Below are 19719 nucleotides of genomic sequence, written 5' to 3' on the forward strand. Positions count from 1 at the left end.
TCAAGAACATCCTGTAAGGAATACTAATTACTATCAAAACTATCATACTTAAACCTAATTTAGCAAGAAAGTGACAATCAAATCTTTAAATACAGTATACATACAAGTTCCATTGCTTGATTTAATTGCTTTTCATTAAAAGTTGAATATTTTAAATATACCCACCAAATAAACTAAAGAAGATAATTAATCTTTATTTTCAAGAAATTATTGTTTGTAACTGTTTCCACTTTGTTTTTTAAAGGGGAGAGAGTCACAGTAAGACAAAATGAGTAACAACTTCTAGAAAAAAAACAAAATTCTTTAAAATTGCAAAACTTGAAAGTCTCCATATAAAATTACTATAAAAGTTGATTTTCCCAAAGGGTCCCATTATCAAAAACAGTGTGAAAGAATGGAAAATCGTAACTTGCATTAAAGTACGACTACTTATTTCTCATTCTATAAAGTTCCAATAACTTACATTCTTTTCCCATGGGATTTTTTTCTACTCATTCATAGTTCATTACTGCTAAAAATGCCTGCTGTGTTAAAAATGCCTAATAAAATTATATATCATTCATTGCTTTATGCTTTCCCTTCCTTTGTTCATGTCCAATTAGCATTAGCCTATCTCTCATTTATCAAACTTTCAGCTGAACACATTGACGCATTTAGGAAAGGTTAAACAATTATAGCATTCCCTTAGTGATACTGAAGTTATGCTGTGGGGGAAAGGGCTTGCATAAGAGAGCATTGTGTAAACATTTCATTAATCTTTGGGTTCAATTTTCTCATGCTTTGCTTAAATCTACTTGCTGACCAGCAATCAGCCTGGCAGTATTTAGTCTACTCTCGGTTTCTAAAGCTTCTTAAGAAAAACTGTTAAGACACACAGAAGACATTGTGGTATTTCCATTTTGCTCAATACAACAGTGAACAATTAGACAGTTTTAATAATTGAATATACATTTTACAGGCCAAGAAAAAGAAATGTATCTTTTGCTTTTTTCTCCAAGTGACCCAAAATTAAGAACTGATCCATACACAGCAAAAATATACTTACAGAACTTGCATCAGCATCACTGTGGATAGCAACAGTCTTAATGCCCATCTTCTTGCAAGTTTTAATAACCTATTAAAACACATCAATGTTACCTACTAACACTGATTCACATTAGGGGAATTTAATAATACATTTCATAGAGTAAATGGAAAGTAAGATTAAAATCCTACTCACCCTACATGCAATTTCTCCTCGATTAGCAATAAGAATTTTATCAAAAGTCTGAAAAGAAAAAAAAACACATTAGAAATTATTCTTACTTTGGGACTGAAAACACCAGGCTTTCCCCCAATTAACAATGGATATGATCCTACTACACATTTACTTCCTAGGGTAATATTAAATACCATAAATAATATTTTCATTTACAACTTGGGAGCTACTAAGCTCATCTGGTAGGAGCTGGCCCTATAGTCACTTTGTTACAGCATCAATTGACTAGATTAATTTATTCATAAGTGGACCTGGAAGGTATTTATAAATCCTCTTGCTGAAAGAATATCTTCAAATGATATTTCAGAATGCAAAAATTTTAGTCATAGGTGCTTAACAATTTTCCTGACTGTTTTTTCAATTCTGAGGAATTCTAAGTGCCATGAGCTGTCTACCAAAGGGAAGTCTTATATAAATTATATGACATCTCTGTTGAAGCATTATTTTCAGTAACTCAGAATAGATACCAATCCTGCTTCTACTCAAAGATGCTCTGCCCCAGCAGGTTATGCCATTTGGATACAAAGTTAAGCTTGAATAAACCATCAAATTTGAGGTAGCTGTGGCCAAGTAAACAGGGTAGTTCTATTCTGTGCTTATCTAAAGACCTAAATCCCAAACCCAGCCTTGCCACTGAAGACCTATTTAACTTTAAGCAAATAATCTCTGGAGGTCTTGACTTCCACATCTATAAATTGACAGTGCTATAATGAAAAAGGATTTAGTTTTATGGGTTTCTTACTCTTCAAAAATGGTATCAGCTAATACATACTTAAACACACATACAATTCTAAGTAATTTGGATGCATTGCATATTAGTACATTTCTGTAATCATGAATTTTAAGCTAAACAGAACTATGACAAAAAGTTATAAGTATCTTTCCAAGAAAAAAGTTATTTATAAAGTTTTCTAAAGTACTCTTATGCAACTTACAGGGATCGTCTAAAGTCTTGAGCTTGGAAAAGGCTTTCAAGTCTTGATTTCACCTTTCTACCACACAGGGCTTACTCCCCCAACCTGAAACAGGCCTCTGTATTTACACTGGTAAATTCCTAATTTGGTAGAACCCTGCTGAGCCAATCAGAGCCTGGAACACATAGCTTTAAATATCTTCCTCTCACCTCAGGCCTGGGAGTGTAAAATCATTGACCCTTCTGTACAAATGGTCCTGGTAAATCCCTCTCAACAGTACCATATCTTAAAGAGAACAACGCTTATATTTCCTTGAACTGTGTTTTAAGATGTGAAGTTATTATTAACTGTTAAAATACGTCTAATAAAAACACCACAAACACTATTGCTGGAAGTGACACATTAAGAAATTGTTAAATATATCAAATTATGATAACATTATAGGAATTAGGTAAGAATCCAATTTTTTTTTTTTTTTGACAGGTAGAGTTATAGACAGTGAAAGAGAGAGAGACAGAAAGGTCTTCTTCCGTTGGTTCACTCCCCAAATGGCCACTACGGCCGGCACCGCGCCAATCCGAAGCCAGGAGCCAGGTGCTTCCTCCTGGTCTCCCATGCAGGTGCAGGGCCCAAGCACTTGGGCCATCCTCCACTGCCCTCCTGGTCCACAGCAAAGAGCTGGACTGGAAGAGGAGCAACCGGGACTAGAACCCGGCGCCCATATGGGATATCGGCGCTATAGGCAGAGGATTAACCAAGTGAGCCATGGTGCCAGCCCCCAAAAATCCAATTCCAATTTCTGTTTAAGAGGTACAGCAGTGGTTAAAAGCCAGTCTGGAGCCGGTGCCGCAGCTCAACAGGCTAATCCTCTGCCTTGTGGCGCCGGCACACCGGGTTCTAGTCCCGGACGAGGCGCCGGATTCTGTCCCGGTTGCCCCTCTTCCAGGCCAGCTCTCTGCTATGGCCCGGGAGTGCAGTGGAGGATGGCCCAAGTGCTTGGGCCCTGCACCCCATGGGAGACCAGGAGAAGCACCTGGCTCCTGCCTTCGGATCAACGCCATGCGCCAGCCGCAGCAGCCATTGGACGGTGAACCAACGGCAAAAGGAAGACCTTTCTCTCTGTCTCTCTCTCTCACTGTCCACTCTGCCTGTAAAAAAAAAAAAAAAAAAAAAAAGAGAGAGAGAGAGAGAGAGAGAGAGCGCGCGCCAGTCTGGAGCCAAGCAGCCAAAGCTGGAATCCTACCACTGCCCCATTCTCCTCTGTGTTCTCCCATGGCTAAACTGTCCTTCTTGAGCCCAATTCCTCGATATGTAAAATGACAACAGTAATAGCACCTGCCACAAAGATACTGTGATAACAAGAACTAAGATCCTCAAAATATATAGAGAGGTGGGCATCTGGCCTGTTAAGAAGCCTATCAGGATGTCCATGTCCCACAGCAGAACACCTGGGTAGAATTCCCCACTGGTATTCCTAATTTCAGCTTCCTGCCTGCGCACACCCTGGGAGGCAGCAGTGATGGCTCAGTTAGTTGGGTTCCTGTCACCCATATGGGAGACCTGGGTTGATTTCCTGGCTCACAACTTCAGCCCCCATAAATGTGGGCATTTCTGGAGTAAAGCAGCAGATGAAAGCACTCTCCAGCTCTCAAATTAATTGTTTAAAGTGTATAGAATACTGCCTAGTACATATCAATAGGTACTAGCTATAGTTAATGTTAGTCACCTTTGGGGAAGGCCTCATGCCAAAATGTTTATATTATTATTATATTATAGGATTGTGTCTGTTTAACCTGGCAAAATTTATAACAAAATAAGTATTTGCACCCGACACATCTTCTCTGTTTAGGGCTGTTAATATATTCCCAACTAGTGCACAAACTCAATAAAGCTGATCACATCAACAGCCTTCTATACATGAAATTTTCTTTTAAATAAATCATAAGATGCATACGGTTCAGAATTTTTAAAGTACAAAATAGATTATACTGAAGTAATACTCAGGAACTTCTCTCAAAGACAAACACTATTACCAGTAATTTGCCAGTTATTGTGTAATCTGTCAGACAAGCTACACATATAAAAAAGAATATACACTTAAACCAACTTAATACTCCCTGTCTCCATCAACAAGTATGGGCAAATGCCATTGGATAACCTCAATGATTAATTGCAAACTGTTAAGTGCTGTCATAAAGCTGTGTGCAGGATGCCATGTACAGAGAAGGGCAAGCATGAACAGCAACCCTGGAAGAAGAGGGGCACTGAAACTTTACAGGGGGTTTTTAGTGTGGCTCAAGCACACAGATGAAGGTAGGGTAAAGACACCAGACGACAGAAGTACTTCTGTGCCATTTAAGGAACTGAGACTGTATCTTCTATGTGGAAAGCCACACATAATCCACTCTGAGGGGAAAAAAATAAAACCTGTAAATCAGGAACCTGAATCCTTGAAAACTGAGGGGCTTCCAGGTGACAGAAGAGATTTTATAAAATGACCTTTTACAGCTACTGTTACATAACCGTGCTGAGATATTTGTCATCAGGGTAAAGTTTCCCCAGAATTTTTAAATTTTTTTAAACTGTTGAAGCTTCCATTTTCATTTTTAATTGATACATAATTATAGTACATATCTACTGGCTATGGTATGATATTGCAATGCAGGTAAACATTACACAACCCTCAGATCAGGGCAAGGAGCACTTTCATCTCCTCAAACAAGTGTCATTTCACTGTATTGGAAGCATATACAGTTAACATCAGCCATTGCTATCCAACTCTGCTAAACAACATCAGAAGATAGTCCCCTAAGGGACTGCACCCGTGTGTCTCCCTGAAGCAGCCTCTCTCCAGCCCCTCTCTCCCCAGGCACTGGTAACCACCATTCTGCTCTCTGATTCTCTGAGGCCAACTCTTTTAGCTTCCACATGCAACTGAGAACACGCGTTGTTTGTTAGTTTTCTTTAATCCATTCTTGCTCCACCCCTTCTTTCTGTTCTTTATGCCCAGATCTTCACAGCTGGGTTTAAAACCACAGCCGGCACTTCAATACATTCAGACATCAAGAGAAGCACTGAGCTGGCCCAATCCTCTGGGTACTTGTTGGGGAAATGTTGGCAGAACTCCAGACACTGAGTCACTCATTGACCACTTCTGAGAAAGGCTAAAGCACAATGTGTAAATCCACCAGCTCTGGAGAAAGACAAGCTTGAGGGATTTTTTTTTTCCATTGTATTTGAAGGGCAGAGAGACAGACAGAAAGAGATCTTCCTTCCATCAGTCGATTCCCTTCTCAAACGTCCCCAGCAGCCAGGACCAGGCCAGGCTGAAGCCTGGATACCATGTCGGTGGCAGGGACCCAAGCACTTCAGCTATCACCTGCAGCTTCCCAAGTTGTGCGTTAGCAGGAAACTAGGTTGGAAGTGGAGTACCCATGACAAAAAACAAGCATTCCATTATGGGATGCAGGCATACCAACAGGGACACAACCACTGTGCCACACCACTTCTCCTGAGTTTATACCCAGCTCACATTACTATCTGTGGGTTTTGAGCCTCAGTTTCCCAATGTGTAAAACTGGGTTAAGGATAGTATTAAGAGGTTGACATATAGCAGGCATGTTTTCTATACACCATATCCTTCCTACTGCACTATCTCATTTATCAGGTGACAGTTATTTATCCTTTTACTAGTCCACGAAATCAGTTCTAATACTTTCTCATTTTAAAAGTGAGGAGACTGAGGATTGGTGAGCCAAATCATTTGCCTAAGCCACTCACAAAGTTAATTACTGGTAGAGCCAGAGTGCATACTCAGGCATTCATGTCAAGGCGTATGATTTGAAATGTTCACAATCTTAATGATACACTGGATAAAATGAATAATATATTATTCATTAATGCCACCAAAGTTCGCATTCATTTAGGAAAGTACATCATAGTACTATTCTGGCTCACATAAATCTAAGGTCTACTGAAAATCCCTGGTCTTGCAAATTACCATTAGATAATCATCCTTATTTTCTTGAACTTACATGAGACAACAAGTTGACTTGTTGAAACTCAAGTTGAAAACTAATATTTTTAGTAATGATTACAATTCATCTGGCTTAATTTGCTTTTTGTTTTTTAAAGATTTATTTATTTACTTGAAATTCATTTACACAGAGAGAGAAGCAGAGACAGAGAGAGAGAGAAAGGTCTTCCATCTGCTGGTTCACTCTCCAATTGGCCGCAATGGTGGGAGCTGCGCCAATCCGAAGCCAGGAGCCAGGAGCCTCTTCCTGTTCTCCCACGCAGGTGAAGAGGCCCAAGGACTTGGGCCATCTTCTTCTACCTCCCCAGGTCATAGCAGAAAGCTGGATCAGAAGTGGAGCAGCTGGGACCTGAACCAGCACCCATCTGGATGCTGGCACTGGAGGCTGTGGCTTTACATGCTACGCCATGCGCTGGCCCCTTAATTTGCTTTTATTTTTATTTATTTGCTCACTTATTTGTGAGGCAGAGAAAGAGAGACAGAAGGATCCCTCCACTGGTTTATTCACCAAATGCCCACCACCAGCCAAAACTGGGAGCCAGGAACTTTATCTAGGACTCCCTTGTGGGTGCCAGGAACCCAATTATTTGAGCCATCACCTGTGGCCTCCTAGGGTACCCATGAGCAGAAAAGCTGGAATCGGAAGTGGAATGGGGACCTGAACCCAGAATACAGGTATCCCAACCAGCACCTTAACTGACAAGCCGAACACCAGCCACTCACCTGGTGTACTTCTGATTCAATGTGAGTCACTGATAAAGTGTAGACTAAGAAAGAGGTCAGTGCAGGGAAGGCATTGTGGCACAGCAGGTTAGACTGCTGCCTATGATACCAGCATCCCATGTAAGTGCCAGTTTGAGTCCTGACTGTTCCACTTCTGATCCAGCTCCCTGCAAATGCACCCGGGAGAGAAGCGGAAGATGGACCAATTGCCTGGGCCCCTGGCATCCACATGGGAGTCCTAGATGGAATTCCAGGCACCTGGTTTTGGCCTGGCCCAGCACCAACTGTTGTAGCCACTGGGGAGTGACCCAGCAGATAGAAGATTGATATTTCTCTGTCTCTCCTCCTCTCTGTAACTCAATTTATTTAACAAATATGTATTACCAAGAACAGGTCTAACTGCACTACGGACTTTAAAAGTTCAGTATTTAACAAACAATAGCAGGAATTTCTGGAAGAATAAAGGTGGAATGAAACGCAGCCCTGAAGTGAAGGCTAAAGCCAACACCTTGGTCTAAACTTGCACCTTTTACCTTTCTTTGAGGAAGGAGAGAACTTCCACTTTGATTATGGCCTTGTCTAAATAAGGTCGGAGTTTGTGGACTCAAGAGGCTTCCATAGCCTTGGCAGCTCATGACAAGAGCCTTGGGTGATCACTGACATCATAAATAAGAGTGTCAATTGTTAAATCAATAATGGGGGTCACTGTGCACCTACTCCCCAGGTAGGATCTCTGTCCTTAATGTGTTGTACTATGTGAATTAACGGTAAAACTACTACTCAAACAATACTCTATACTTTGTGTGTCTGTGTGGGTGCAATCTGTTGAAATCTTTACTTAGTATATACTAAGTTGATTATAAAGATAATTAAAAAGAATCTTGATGAAGAATGGGATGGGAGAGGAAGTAGGATATGAGATGGTTTGTGGGTGGGAGGGTGGTGATGGGGGGAAAACCGCTATAATCCAAAAGTTGTACTTTCGAAATTTATATTTATTAAATAAAAGCTTTCTTAAAAAAATATACAAAATAAAAAAAACCAGAAAGATAACAAAAAAATAAAATAAACTTGTACCTTTAAGACCCAGTGAATGTAAAAAGACACCCATAATTGACGAAGGAGGTCATACAGGTTTTCCATAGCTACCTTTGTCAAGCACATAGCAAAAGAGATGGCAAAGACAACAAGGAGCACCTGCTTATTGGATGCCAAAGGAAATCCACTTGTAACCCCCTTACCTCTCATATCTCTTTAAATGTCCTAAATAAAGAGAGTTGTATTTATTTTGTTTATTTTCAGTAATAATCAGTAGCCACCCATTTGTGTGGCTACCAAACTCTGCCACACAAATATTTCCTAACAGACATAAGACGACTCTAAAACCTGCTGAATAAGTGCCATGAGATTTGCTTCCTGAACTTGGTAATGCTCCAAAAGTCTGGAGGAAAGCTTCCCCTGAGGCAAAGGTGTTGACATTCTATTGCCTAACCAAAGTGCCAGATTCAAGAATCCAGCCAACACCTGGTTTAAGAAAGGGCTATTTTGTTTAGGGATCAAGCCTGAGGATTATCCTTAAAGGTAAAGAACTAAAGGTCAGGGCCCAGCGCTGTGGCGTAGTAGGGTAAACCTCCACCAGCAGAAGCAGCATCCCATATGGGCACCAGTTCCTGTCCCGGTTGCTCCTCTTCCAATCCAGCTCCCTGCTAATGTGCCTGGGAAAGCAGCAGAGGATGGATTAAGTGTGTTGGCTCCTGCAGCCGTGCAGGAGGCCTGGAAAAAACTCCAGGCTCCTGGCTTCAGATATGCCCCGCGCCAGCCGCTGCAGTCATTTGGGGATGACTACAGTGGATGGAGGACCCCTATCTAGCTCTGCCTTTCAAATAAATATATAAATTTTAAAAAGAAAAAAAAAAAAAACTAAGATCAAACATCGATAGTTATACTATTGTGTTAACACAAGGGCTGGGTTCTCTAAGATAACAGGCAATACACATATCATGACTACCATTAATATTGTCAATGAAAACCTTTTCTAATAACTATTATGCTAATGAGAAAGACTAACAGTGTTTCCTAGAAGAAAAAAATGGGTTGGCACCGTGGCTCAATAGGCTAATCCTCCGCCGGTGGCGCCGGCACTCCAGGTTCTAGTCCCGGTCGGGGCACCAGATTCTATTCCGGTTGCCCCTCTTCCAGGCCAGCTCTCTGCTATGGCCCGGGAAGGAAGTGGAGGATGGCCCAAGTCCTTGGGTCCTGCACCCCATGGGAGACCAGGAGAAGCACCTGGCTCCTGCCTTCGGATCAGCGCGGTGCACCGGTCACAGTGGCCATTGGAGGGTGAACCAATGGAAAAGGAAGATCTTTCTCCCTGTCTCTCTCTCTCTCTCTCACTGTCCACTCTGCCTGTCAAAAAAAAAAAAGAAAAGAAAAGAAAAAAATGATTGAACTACTCGTAGGACACCCATGCTCTCTGGAATGTGGCCTCTTTAAATATTATCTAACCACCCCTAGAGTATTCCTAATTAAGAAAGCTGATTACTTCTAGATTGGAACTCAATAGAAACATGCAAAACCAAATATACACATGAACCCTAAGCATACTGCCTATTGTGAAATTATTAAATTAAACCACAGATTTTATAACAAAGAGTTTATTCCAGGTAATACATCTCGACCTGCACTGTCCAATATGGCAGCCACTGGAAACATGAGGCTACTTCAGATGTGACTAATAAGACTGAGATATTCCCAGGCATAAAACACACAGTGTATTTAGATGGTGCGATACCAAAAAAAAAAAAAAAAAAAAAAAAAAAAAAAAACAAACAAACAACAACTATAGTGTTTCATTATTTATATTGATTATATGCTGAAAGAATAGTTTTATACTGGATTAAATAAAATGTATTAAAAGCAACTTCACCTGTTTCTTTTTACTTTTTTTTAAGTATGGCTACCACAAGATGTAAAGTCACCTTCGCCCTGCAATTGTCTCTCCCACTGCATGGATGTGGATTCTTTCTTCCTCTAAACCTCCAGATAAAAAAAAAAAAAAACCTGACAGACGCTGTGGCGCAGCAAGTTAAGCTACCACCTGCAGTGCTGGTATCCCATATGGGTGCCAGTTCGAGTCCCAGCTGCTCCCCTTCCTATCCAGCTCTCTGCTATGGCCTGGGAAAGCAGTGGAAGATGGCCCAAGTCCTTGGGCCCCTGCAACCACATGGGAGACTAGGAAGTATCTCCTGGCTCCTGGCTTCAGATCAGCTCAGCTCCCGCCACTGCAGCCATCTTGGGAGTGAACCAGTGGATGGAAGATCTCTCTCTCTCTCTTTCTCTCTCTCTGCCTCTGCCTCTCTGTCACTCTACCTTTCAAATAAATAAATCTTTAAAAAACCTGACAGGTAGTTTTGCGCTCTTCAGCAGGTGACTTAGAAGGTATCTCATCTAAGGCATTCTCAATCACTCATAATATTTGCCTTGACCAATCAAGTCCAGATGATGCGGGCAGGTAGGTAGCTAACATGCAGAGAGGAGCTGAGGGAGTGCCTGAGCTGTGCACAAATCCAACACGCCTGTAGCTCAGCACACCCATTCCCCATCATGCACCTGTGCCTCAATTAACATCATACATCAGACAACCGTGACACTTTGAGATTCCCACATCTCAAGTCCCACACCCAACTCTATCCCATTTGAATATTCGATTAGGCCCGGCCCTGAACACCACCTCCTACCCTACAAAAGGAGGACCCCAACGTGGGTGGTGGCAGCTCTTCCCAGTGAAGACAGGCTGCCTGTGCTCACAATGGAGTGTGCACTAGCTCTTTAACTAAATCTGTTTTCCTAGAAGAGGCCCAGCCTCCTGCCCTCTTTGATGCTTACATTCAACAGTAAACCATCTTTTTCCTTTCCAATCACTACTTTTAGCCCATTTGTCATGCCCCTTAGAAGACTCAAGATTAAGATATATCGCAATCCTGATTAGAAACTCCTTTCCCCCAAATTTACAATATGCATAATGCCTTCAATTCAAAAGAATCATATAAATATTAAATAAATGAAACAAAAACTCAAGAGTTCAACCAAAATTTCTCAACTACTTAGTCCTTAAGAAAGACTGTTTTATTAGTTAATTTGCTGACAACAACAAGAGAAATACATTGCAAATGTATTCAACTTTGGGTACAAAAACAAACACAAAATTAAAATGGCCCACATAAAAAAAAGGAACAAAGACTGAGCACATACTATAACTACCAGAGCAATGAATAATTTCACAGTATTAACAAAGTTTAATCTGTACACTGATTACAGTGTGGAGACAAAAATGCAAAACCATTATAGCTTAGCTGTTGAGAACATTTTTTGTAAATACTCACTTTTTCACTAGGATCATATCCCACTGAACCAAGACCACGGGACACCAATAAGTGCTGTCTTGAATAGTGTGGAACATGCTATTAAAGAAAAGAAAAGTTATAAATATGTAAGAATGGGCTTTAAATATTGTTTTCAGGATATTTCTTCCAGTTTGTTTCTAAAACAAATATGTTATCAATCAATACATGCAGCTCTACACAAAACATAATGGTGTAAAGGAAATCTTAACTACAGACACTTCTCCTTGCACTCAAGAAGAACAAAAGGCATCCAAACAATCGCCAGGAACATGTGATCATGCAGACTGAAAGATACAGCATGGTCAGAAATGTCACATTCCACACAGAACTTCAGGAATCACAAAACAAGATTCTTGGCCTCAAGGATCAACATCAATATTAACCGTGACCAGAAATAAGAAAACATTTTTTATTTGCTGATGACTGAAACATGACTTCTTATTTTACCTTTTCTTGTATAAAAGTGGTTTGGCTAATAAAAAACAATAACAATAATAATAATCAAATCTACATCTAATTCATTATAAACATCTGTGGAGAAAATATGTTTTAACACATTAAAAAGACTAAAAAAAAATATAGCCAAGGTTGAAGACAACAATTTTCCCAGTAGTCACTAATAAAGCTAGAATGAAAAAAGGAAGAGAAAAAAAATCAATGAAAGACAACATGTACAACTCTTAGAACTTTCTAAGAGGATAACAATTCAAATGTCTTCATACCAATACTGTAAAATGAACTCAAAGAGTTGCACAACTATTTTTTTATAAGTACCAGGCCTCAAGTTACAAATGTAATCTCTACATAAAAGTGAAGGTTACAGATATGAAAGACAGACTTTATAAAATAGTCTTTACAGGGGTAGGTATTTGGCACATTGGTTAAGACAGAGCTTGGAATGCTCACATCCTGTATCTGAGTGCCTAGGTTTGAGTATCAGCTCCATTCCCAATTTCAGTTTCCTGTTAATGTGCATGCTGGGAGGCAAGAGATGGTGACTAAAGTAACTGGGTCCCTGCCACCCATGTGGGAAGCCCAGATTGAATATTGAGTTCTTCACTCCTGGCTCTGGCAACTGGGAAGTGAAACAGCGGATGTAACACTCTCCCTCTCAAATAAATAATCAAGGTAGCAGAACCAAGAAAGCGGCTAAGTAAGAGGCTCCACTGGGCAGCCATGAGCAGAAACACTGATGTGAACAACTACACACAGACACCAAGTCCTGGGCACAAGACTACAGAAGTAAGTGTGGAACACGGCACCTCATCTTGTTATGTTCCTAACTAGAGTCACACTGAAGAAAGCAAGAAGACAAACACTGGCCACATCTCACCTGCACCAACTTCCAGAAGCTCAGCTTGGATAGATGCCTCCCACTTGGGAGAGGGATAACAGACTGACTCTCAAGGCTAGGCTCCCTGCAAAAAACCTGGTCAAGCCAAGCCCACTGACCCCTGCTCCCAGGCTCACATCCTGAGAGTGAAGTTTGGAACCTCCACAACCAGGGGCCTTACTCACCCCACCCCTAGGCTCCAGAGAAAGGAGAGGGAGCTTAGGACCTACCTTGGAGCTCACAATTGTGTCTACTGCATAGCTAAAGCCCATCAGACAGCACCTCTGCTCCAGGGGGGTCAGACGCATTTTGACAAGTATCATTGGCAGCCTCAGGTGGCTGGGTGGACACCCCCAGAAGACTTCATAGGGACCCATGACTATGAGACCTATGTGTGACCAGCCTATGGCTAGTCTAGGGCCATCTTTAAACTCTCCCCAAACCTGGGCAGACAGCAAAGGGCCATGGGACTGTGCTTGAGGGCTCAGTGCTGGGCTGGTAAAGCCAAACACTGGGCAGATCCTAGCAGCGTCCACCCAGAGGCAAGCACCTGTGGACAGTCTCTAGACTTGCCCCAGGATCAGGGGGAGACCAGCACCCTGCTGAGACAGACCTCTGAGGCATGTGTCACCTACAACCTCCTGCAGGCCTGGGGTGCACCCCTGAGGTTACACAGGTCCTGGTGACTATGAGACCCAGCTGCAACCCACCTAGAGGCTGCCTGAGCAGCTGAGGGGCTACCTTTATCAGCCCTCCTACAACTCAGGACAGACAAGGACAGTTTTGGCAATTGGCACCAGGCTAATAACACGGAGCATTAAGAAGATTCTAATGGTCTCTGACCCAGACCAGTGCCTGCAGACAAAGCTTCAGACCTGCTTCAGTGCACACTAAGTTCCATGGTCCTGGTTGAGCAGTCTTACCTGCCAGCCGACACCACCAGTGGCTGACAGGTACAGCACTGGGCAGTGAGCCCACCTCAGCAACAGACAGACCATAGCAGGGAGAACTTTGGTCTTACTCCAAGGCAGCACTGGTATTGGTAGGCTCAGGGTTCCTGATGTGGCAGCAGTCGACACAGGACAAAGAATCTGAGCCTTAGGCTGGTGCCGCGGCTCAATAGGCTAATCCTCCGCCTGCGGTGCCGGCACACCAGGTTCTAGTCCCAGTTGGGGCGCTGGATTCTGTCCCGGTTGCCCCTCTTCCAGGCCAGCTCTCTGCTATGGTCCGGGAGTGCAGTCGAGGATAGCCCAAGTGCTTGGGCCCTGCACCCCATGGGAGACCAGGAGAAGCACCTGGCTCCTGCCTTCGGATCGGTGCGGTGCACCGGCTGCAGCGCGCCAGCTCCGGTGGCCATTGGAGGGTGAACCAACTGCAAAGGAAGACCTTTCTCTCTGTCTCTCTCACTGTCCACTCTGTCAAATTAAAAAAGAAGAAGAAGAAGAAGAATCTGAGCCTACCACAAGAAGAGGCTTCTGCAACAAACTGCCATTTTTTAGGTACTATCCCAGTGTTATAGTTAATAACATATCAACTACAGACTTGGGGGATACTAAAAAAGGCAATCAGTTTAAAAAAAAAAAAAAAAAAAAAAAAACAGACCTGGGGCAAACCACAACTTAGAGTGCTATCTACTGAAACAGCTTCAGTGAAGTACCCATAGGCTTAGAGGAAAAAAAAAAAAAAAAAGAGACAACTGAGAATTTCTAGAAAGATCGCCACAAAGCCAAATTACTATACTACTCCTTCAATGTGGAAATGACACTGTATAAACAAACACCAAGAACTTCCAGGGAACCATGACTTCACCTAAGGAACAAAATATAAAGACAGAACTGACTACATAGGAACCAAAATTTCCAAATCCTCAAATGAAGATTTAAAAATAGTTTGTTTCATAGAAAATCAACAAAATTCAAGAAAACACAGAGAAATGATTCAATATGCTAAGATAGAGATGTGATAGATCCAAGCCATTAAACAAAATCAAGCAGAACTCTTTCAGCTGAAAAGTACATTTAGTGAAATTAAAACACACAATAGAAGGCGATAATAGCAGAACAGATCAAACAGAAAAATTGCGGCATCTGATCTGACCCCCTGAATCCTGTTCTATTCACGACAAAGTATAAGGGCAATGAACGAAAGAGAAGGTGATATTACCAAAGTTTACTGAGAGAACAGAGGGGCAGAAACTCCTGCTAGCCACAACAGAAAGAGTTCTGCTACAATATACTAGTGGGGCCTTATATATGTAAAACATCAAAGGGTTTTTCACAGATTCAAGAAAGAATTTATCTTAGGACATGTCAGGGGAGTAGTTTATCTTGACCATACTCCTGAAACTGGTCATGGACATATGGTCACCATAAACGGGCCACCTGGCCATTTGCGTCAACTGTGGCGCCAGAGCCGGTGGTTCCTAAGTGATGAAGCCCTTTACACTGCTGGTAAGGCCCTGACATTTCCCACTCAGTAACTAACTCCTCTCATTTCCCCCTCCAGACAGGCATCCCTAACTTCTGTCATGAAGAAGTGGGTCATCATCTGTTGCAGCTGATTCCTGCTGAACACAGTTATGGGGAACTGGAAGCCAGGGACTCCACTGGTGGGAAACATCTAAGGGTCCATGGCAATAAGCCTTGAGTGTGTCAGCAGTATCAGCTGTAGGTGGGCAACTCTGTAAGAAAGCAGCTGTACAAAGCAACCTAGGATACAGAGATACAAATAACAGTTTGTATAGGGATACAAATACAAATAATAATTATTTGGATACAGGGTCCAAAGGAATAGTAAGATAAGTAGATACATATATATATCCTAAAAAAGGCCACCACCATAATATAATAGTGCCAGTCTCTAAATCACTTGAAAGTTGAAATATGAATTTTGTTAACTTTTCTGTGTATTTGAAGAATCTCACTTGAAATTAAGTTTGAGTTGTCTGTTAAATTAGAGCAGCATATTTGTAACAGCTCCCAACACCCTATTTTATTTCTTAGTAGTATATAATCCATACCTGCATGATTTTGTAAAATCCTTTGGTTTGACTTACCATTAATATATGATAAAGCAGTTACCAGGAAAGCAGGCTTAAGAACCCTTTTTCTGCAAACTCTATGCTTCATTTAGCTTTCTTGAGGGTTGACATCAGCGACTTCATTTTTATTCTCTTCTTGTGATCATCCTTTTTAAGCACCCACTTGATCAAATGTCTTGCCATTGGCTTTTATTTGTTTTCCTTTTATATGCCAGGTCAGATCTGACCTAGTTGTTGATCTGGTCCCATATAGGAAGGGAAGTATTTTATAACCAGGAGTCAGTGTAAATAACCTTTTCAGCTACATTTAAGCTACATAGAGGTTCTAAGAGAAGTGATAACTATACCTGACAACTATTGCTGAAGTCCATTGTTAGACTGATGGTTATTTATTTGAAAGTCAGGGTTACACTGAGAGAGGAGAGGCCGAGAGAGAGAGAGAGGTCTTCCATCCAATGGTTCACTCCCCAGTTGGCCACAATGGCTGCAATTGCATCCATCCTAAGCCAGGAGCAAGGAGCTTCTTCCAGGTCTCCCACGTGAGTGCAGGGGCCCAAGGACTTGGGCCATCTTCCACTGCTTTCCCAGGCCATAGCAGAGAGATGGATTGGAAGTGGAGCAGCCGGGATTAGAACCGGCATCCATATGGGATGCCAGCAGTGTTAACCTGCTGCACCACAGCGCTGGCCCCAGCATTTACATTTTTTTAAAGATTTATTTATTTATTTGAAAGGCAGAGAGAGAGAGAGAAAGAAGAGAGGCAGGAGAGAGGTCTTCCATTTGCTGGTTACTCCCCAAATGGTCACAACAATCAGGGCTGAGCCAGGCCAAAATTACAACCCAGGAGCTTCCTCTGGGTCTCCCACATGGGTGCAGAGTCCCAAGCACTTGGACCATCTTCTACTGCTTTCCCAGGCCATAGCAGAGAGCTGAATCAAAAGTGGAGCAGCTGGGGCTGAACCAGCTCTCATGTGAGATGCCTGCACTGCAAGCGGTGGCTTTTACCTCCTACACGACAGCGCCAGCTGCAAAGATTTTAACTTTTTTTTTTTTTTTTTTTTTGGACAGGCAGCGTGGATAGTGAGAGAGAGAGAGACAGATCTTCCTTTTTGCCGTTGGTTCTCCCTCCAATGGCCGCTGCGGCTGGTGCATCTCGCCGATCCGAAGCCAGGAGCCAGGTGATTCTCCTGGTCTCCCATGCAGGTGCAGGGCCCAGGGACCTGGGCCATCCTCCACTGCCTTCCCAGGCCATAGCAGAGAGCTGGCCTGGAAGAGGGGCAACCGGGATAGAATCCTGCGCCCCAACCGGGACTAGAACCCGGTGTGCCGGCGCCGCAAGGCAGAGGATTAGCCTGTTAAGCCACGGCGCCAGCGCAGATTTTAACTTTTAAAACTCAACTGTTTCTAACAAACAGATGAGATTACATTAATAAAAGACAAAATCTGTGTCTCCTTGATAAGAATTAATACATGAAATCATGCCATCACTTTGAAAATTTAGCTGAGTCAGAACCAGAAAGGAAAACAGTATAGGGCAGAAGAAACCTTGCTGCCAGAACAAAGCATCAGATTTTAATTTTATGTCAGTGTACCTTTGATAACAGTGCTCAGTTTTTAGAAACTCACATAAATAACCTTCTTTTGATCTCAGCCAAACTAATCTCACACAGAATTTATCTTCCACAAGCCTTTTTTTTTATTTCCACATTTTTATTAAATTTTCACCCATTATATTTAAACTATGGTCAGGATATAGTTTAGTTCCCTACACTGTAACAAGTACCTGTCATCTATTCCACACGCCTTTTATAACATTCTTATATTCCCTCACTTAACTGTCCTAAATTGTTTCTCTGTCTTCTTACAGAACACCAGCTATTTTATTTTAGGACAAATATCTTTGTAACCAATGTCTTTTTTTATCCAAAAAATTCTCTTTCCTTCTTAATCTTTCTTACCAAGAATACATCCTTAGAACTTTTTGAAAAAAATTTTTGGGGCCAGTGCTATGGCACAGTAGGTAAAACTACCACCTGCAATGCCAGCATCCCATATGGGTGGCGCCGGTTCAGGTCCCAGCTGCTCCACTTCTTATCCAGCTCTCTGCTATGGCCTGGGAAAGCCATAGAAGACGGCCCAAGTCCTTGGGCCCCTGCACCCGCGTGGGAGACCCAGAAGAAACTCCTGGCTCCTGGCTTTGGACAAGCACAGCTCCAGCCTTGGAAGCCATTTGGAGAGTGAACCAGTGGATCCAAGATATTCTCTCTCTCTGTCTCTCTCTCTCTGCCTCTCTGTAACTCTTTCAAATAAATAAATAAATCTTTAAAAAAAAAAAAGAAAGAAAGAACAATGAACTATGAATAGGAAGCAAATTAACTTTATTATTGTATTCCAATAAAAGACAAAGACTACCTCTGATTTATTCCAAATATTCCCAATTAAGAGTTAGAGTACCATCCCCAATTTTATTATTATTATTTTTTTAGATTTATTTATTTATCCAAAAAGTAAGAGTTACAGAGAGGGAGAGGCAGAGCCAGAGAGAGAGAAAGAGAGATCTTCCATCTGCTGGTACACTCCCCAAATGGCCCCAACAGCCAGGCCTGGAACAGGCCAAAGCCAGGAGCCTCAAACTTCATCCAGTTCTCCCACATGGATGCAGGGGCCTAAACACTTTGGCCATCTTCCACTGCTTTCCCAGGCGCGTTATCAGGGAGCTGGATTGGAAGTAGAGCAGCCAGGACTCGAACCAGTGCCCATATGGGATGCCAGCACTGCAGGTGGCAGCTTTACCCACTACACCACAGCAGAAGCCCCTATCCGCAGTCTTACAAATGAGAGCTAGGTTGTAATGGTTACCACGACATAAGCACAAATTTGTGAAAAGTCTTGAGTTATTTTTATCTGGAGACGTTAAACAGTGACACTTTCCATTAACATTAATGTCTATTCATACATATAATTTGGGGGCCAGCATTGTGGCACAGTGGGTTAAGCTGCCATTTGCAACACTGGCAACTCATATGGGTGCCAGTTTGAGTCCTGGATGATCCACTTCCAACCCAGCTCCCTGCTAAGTGCCTGGGAAAGCAGAAGATGGCCCAAGAATTCTCACCCACATAGGAAGCCTGGATGGAGCTCCTGGCTCCTGGCTCCTAGCTCCGGCTTGGCCCAACACTGGCTGTCATAGTCTTTGGGGAATGAACCAGTAGATGGAAGATCTCTCTCTCCCTCTCTATAACTCTCCCTTTCAAATAAATAAATAAATATTTTTTAAAATGTATATATAATTTGTGGTGGAAAAAAATGACATTTTACCAAGAGTCTCCTTACTCCTCATCGATGCAATCAAACAAAAATCTAGTCTTTTGCCACCTTCACAAGAATGGTCATATTCTATAACTTTTTTAAAGATTTATTTATTGATTTGAAAGGCAGTTACAGAGAGGCAGAGGCAGACAGGGAGAAGTCTCCCCAAATGGCTGCAAATGGCCAGAGCTGGGCCAATCCAACGCCAAGAGCCAGGAGCTTTTTCCAGGTCTCCCACATGGGTGCAGGAGCCCAAGCATTTGGGCCATCTTTTAGTGCTTTCCCAGGCAATAGCAGAGAGCTGGATCAGAAGTGGAGCAGCCAAGACTTGAACCGGCACTGCACTTGATCACAGCACTGCAGGGGGCAGCTTTACCTGCTAAGCCACAGTGATGGCCCCCAAGAATGGTCATAATCTAGCAACTTCACTGTTAGAGCAAACTTAAGAGGATAAAGATTATGCTCCTCCCCCAAAAATCATGCGTTTATAGCCTCAGCCAATGCAGAAAACAAACTCTAGGAAAAGAGGCAGCATAAACCAAACACACATCTGCAAGAGACAAAATACAACCTGTGCAAGCATCTTCAGTATTCTAACTGGCTTTGGAGAATTAGGAATAAACAATAAAGCCTCTGTCCAGGGGAGGGAATGCCCAGGAAGGAACACAGTACTGGATGTAGGAAAGAACTCAGGAACACAAGT

The 19719-nt window shown here is 42.3% G+C and overlaps 1 protein-coding gene across 1 annotated transcript in view; it reads right to left on the minus strand.

Annotated features, from left to right (window-relative positions):
• The window catches only part of PCCA (propionyl-CoA carboxylase subunit alpha), a 433859-nt gene that overhangs the window by 399326 nt on the left and 14814 nt on the right, over positions 1-19719 (minus strand). Inside the window, exons 2-4 of the mRNA XM_062193969.1 lie at positions 11314-11391; positions 1220-1267; positions 1046-1114 (exon numbers count right to left, since the gene is read on the minus strand). Of these exons, the coding sequence (XP_062049953.1) occupies positions 1046-1114; positions 1220-1267; positions 11314-11391 (195 nt within the window). The remainder of the gene's footprint in view (positions 1-1045; positions 1115-1219; positions 1268-11313; positions 11392-19719) is intronic.

The sequence above is a fragment of the Lepus europaeus genome, chromosome 6 (assembly GCF_033115175.1).
Source record: "Lepus europaeus isolate LE1 chromosome 6, mLepTim1.pri, whole genome shotgun sequence".
Classification (NCBI taxonomy): domain Eukaryota; kingdom Metazoa; phylum Chordata; class Mammalia; order Lagomorpha; family Leporidae; genus Lepus; species Lepus europaeus.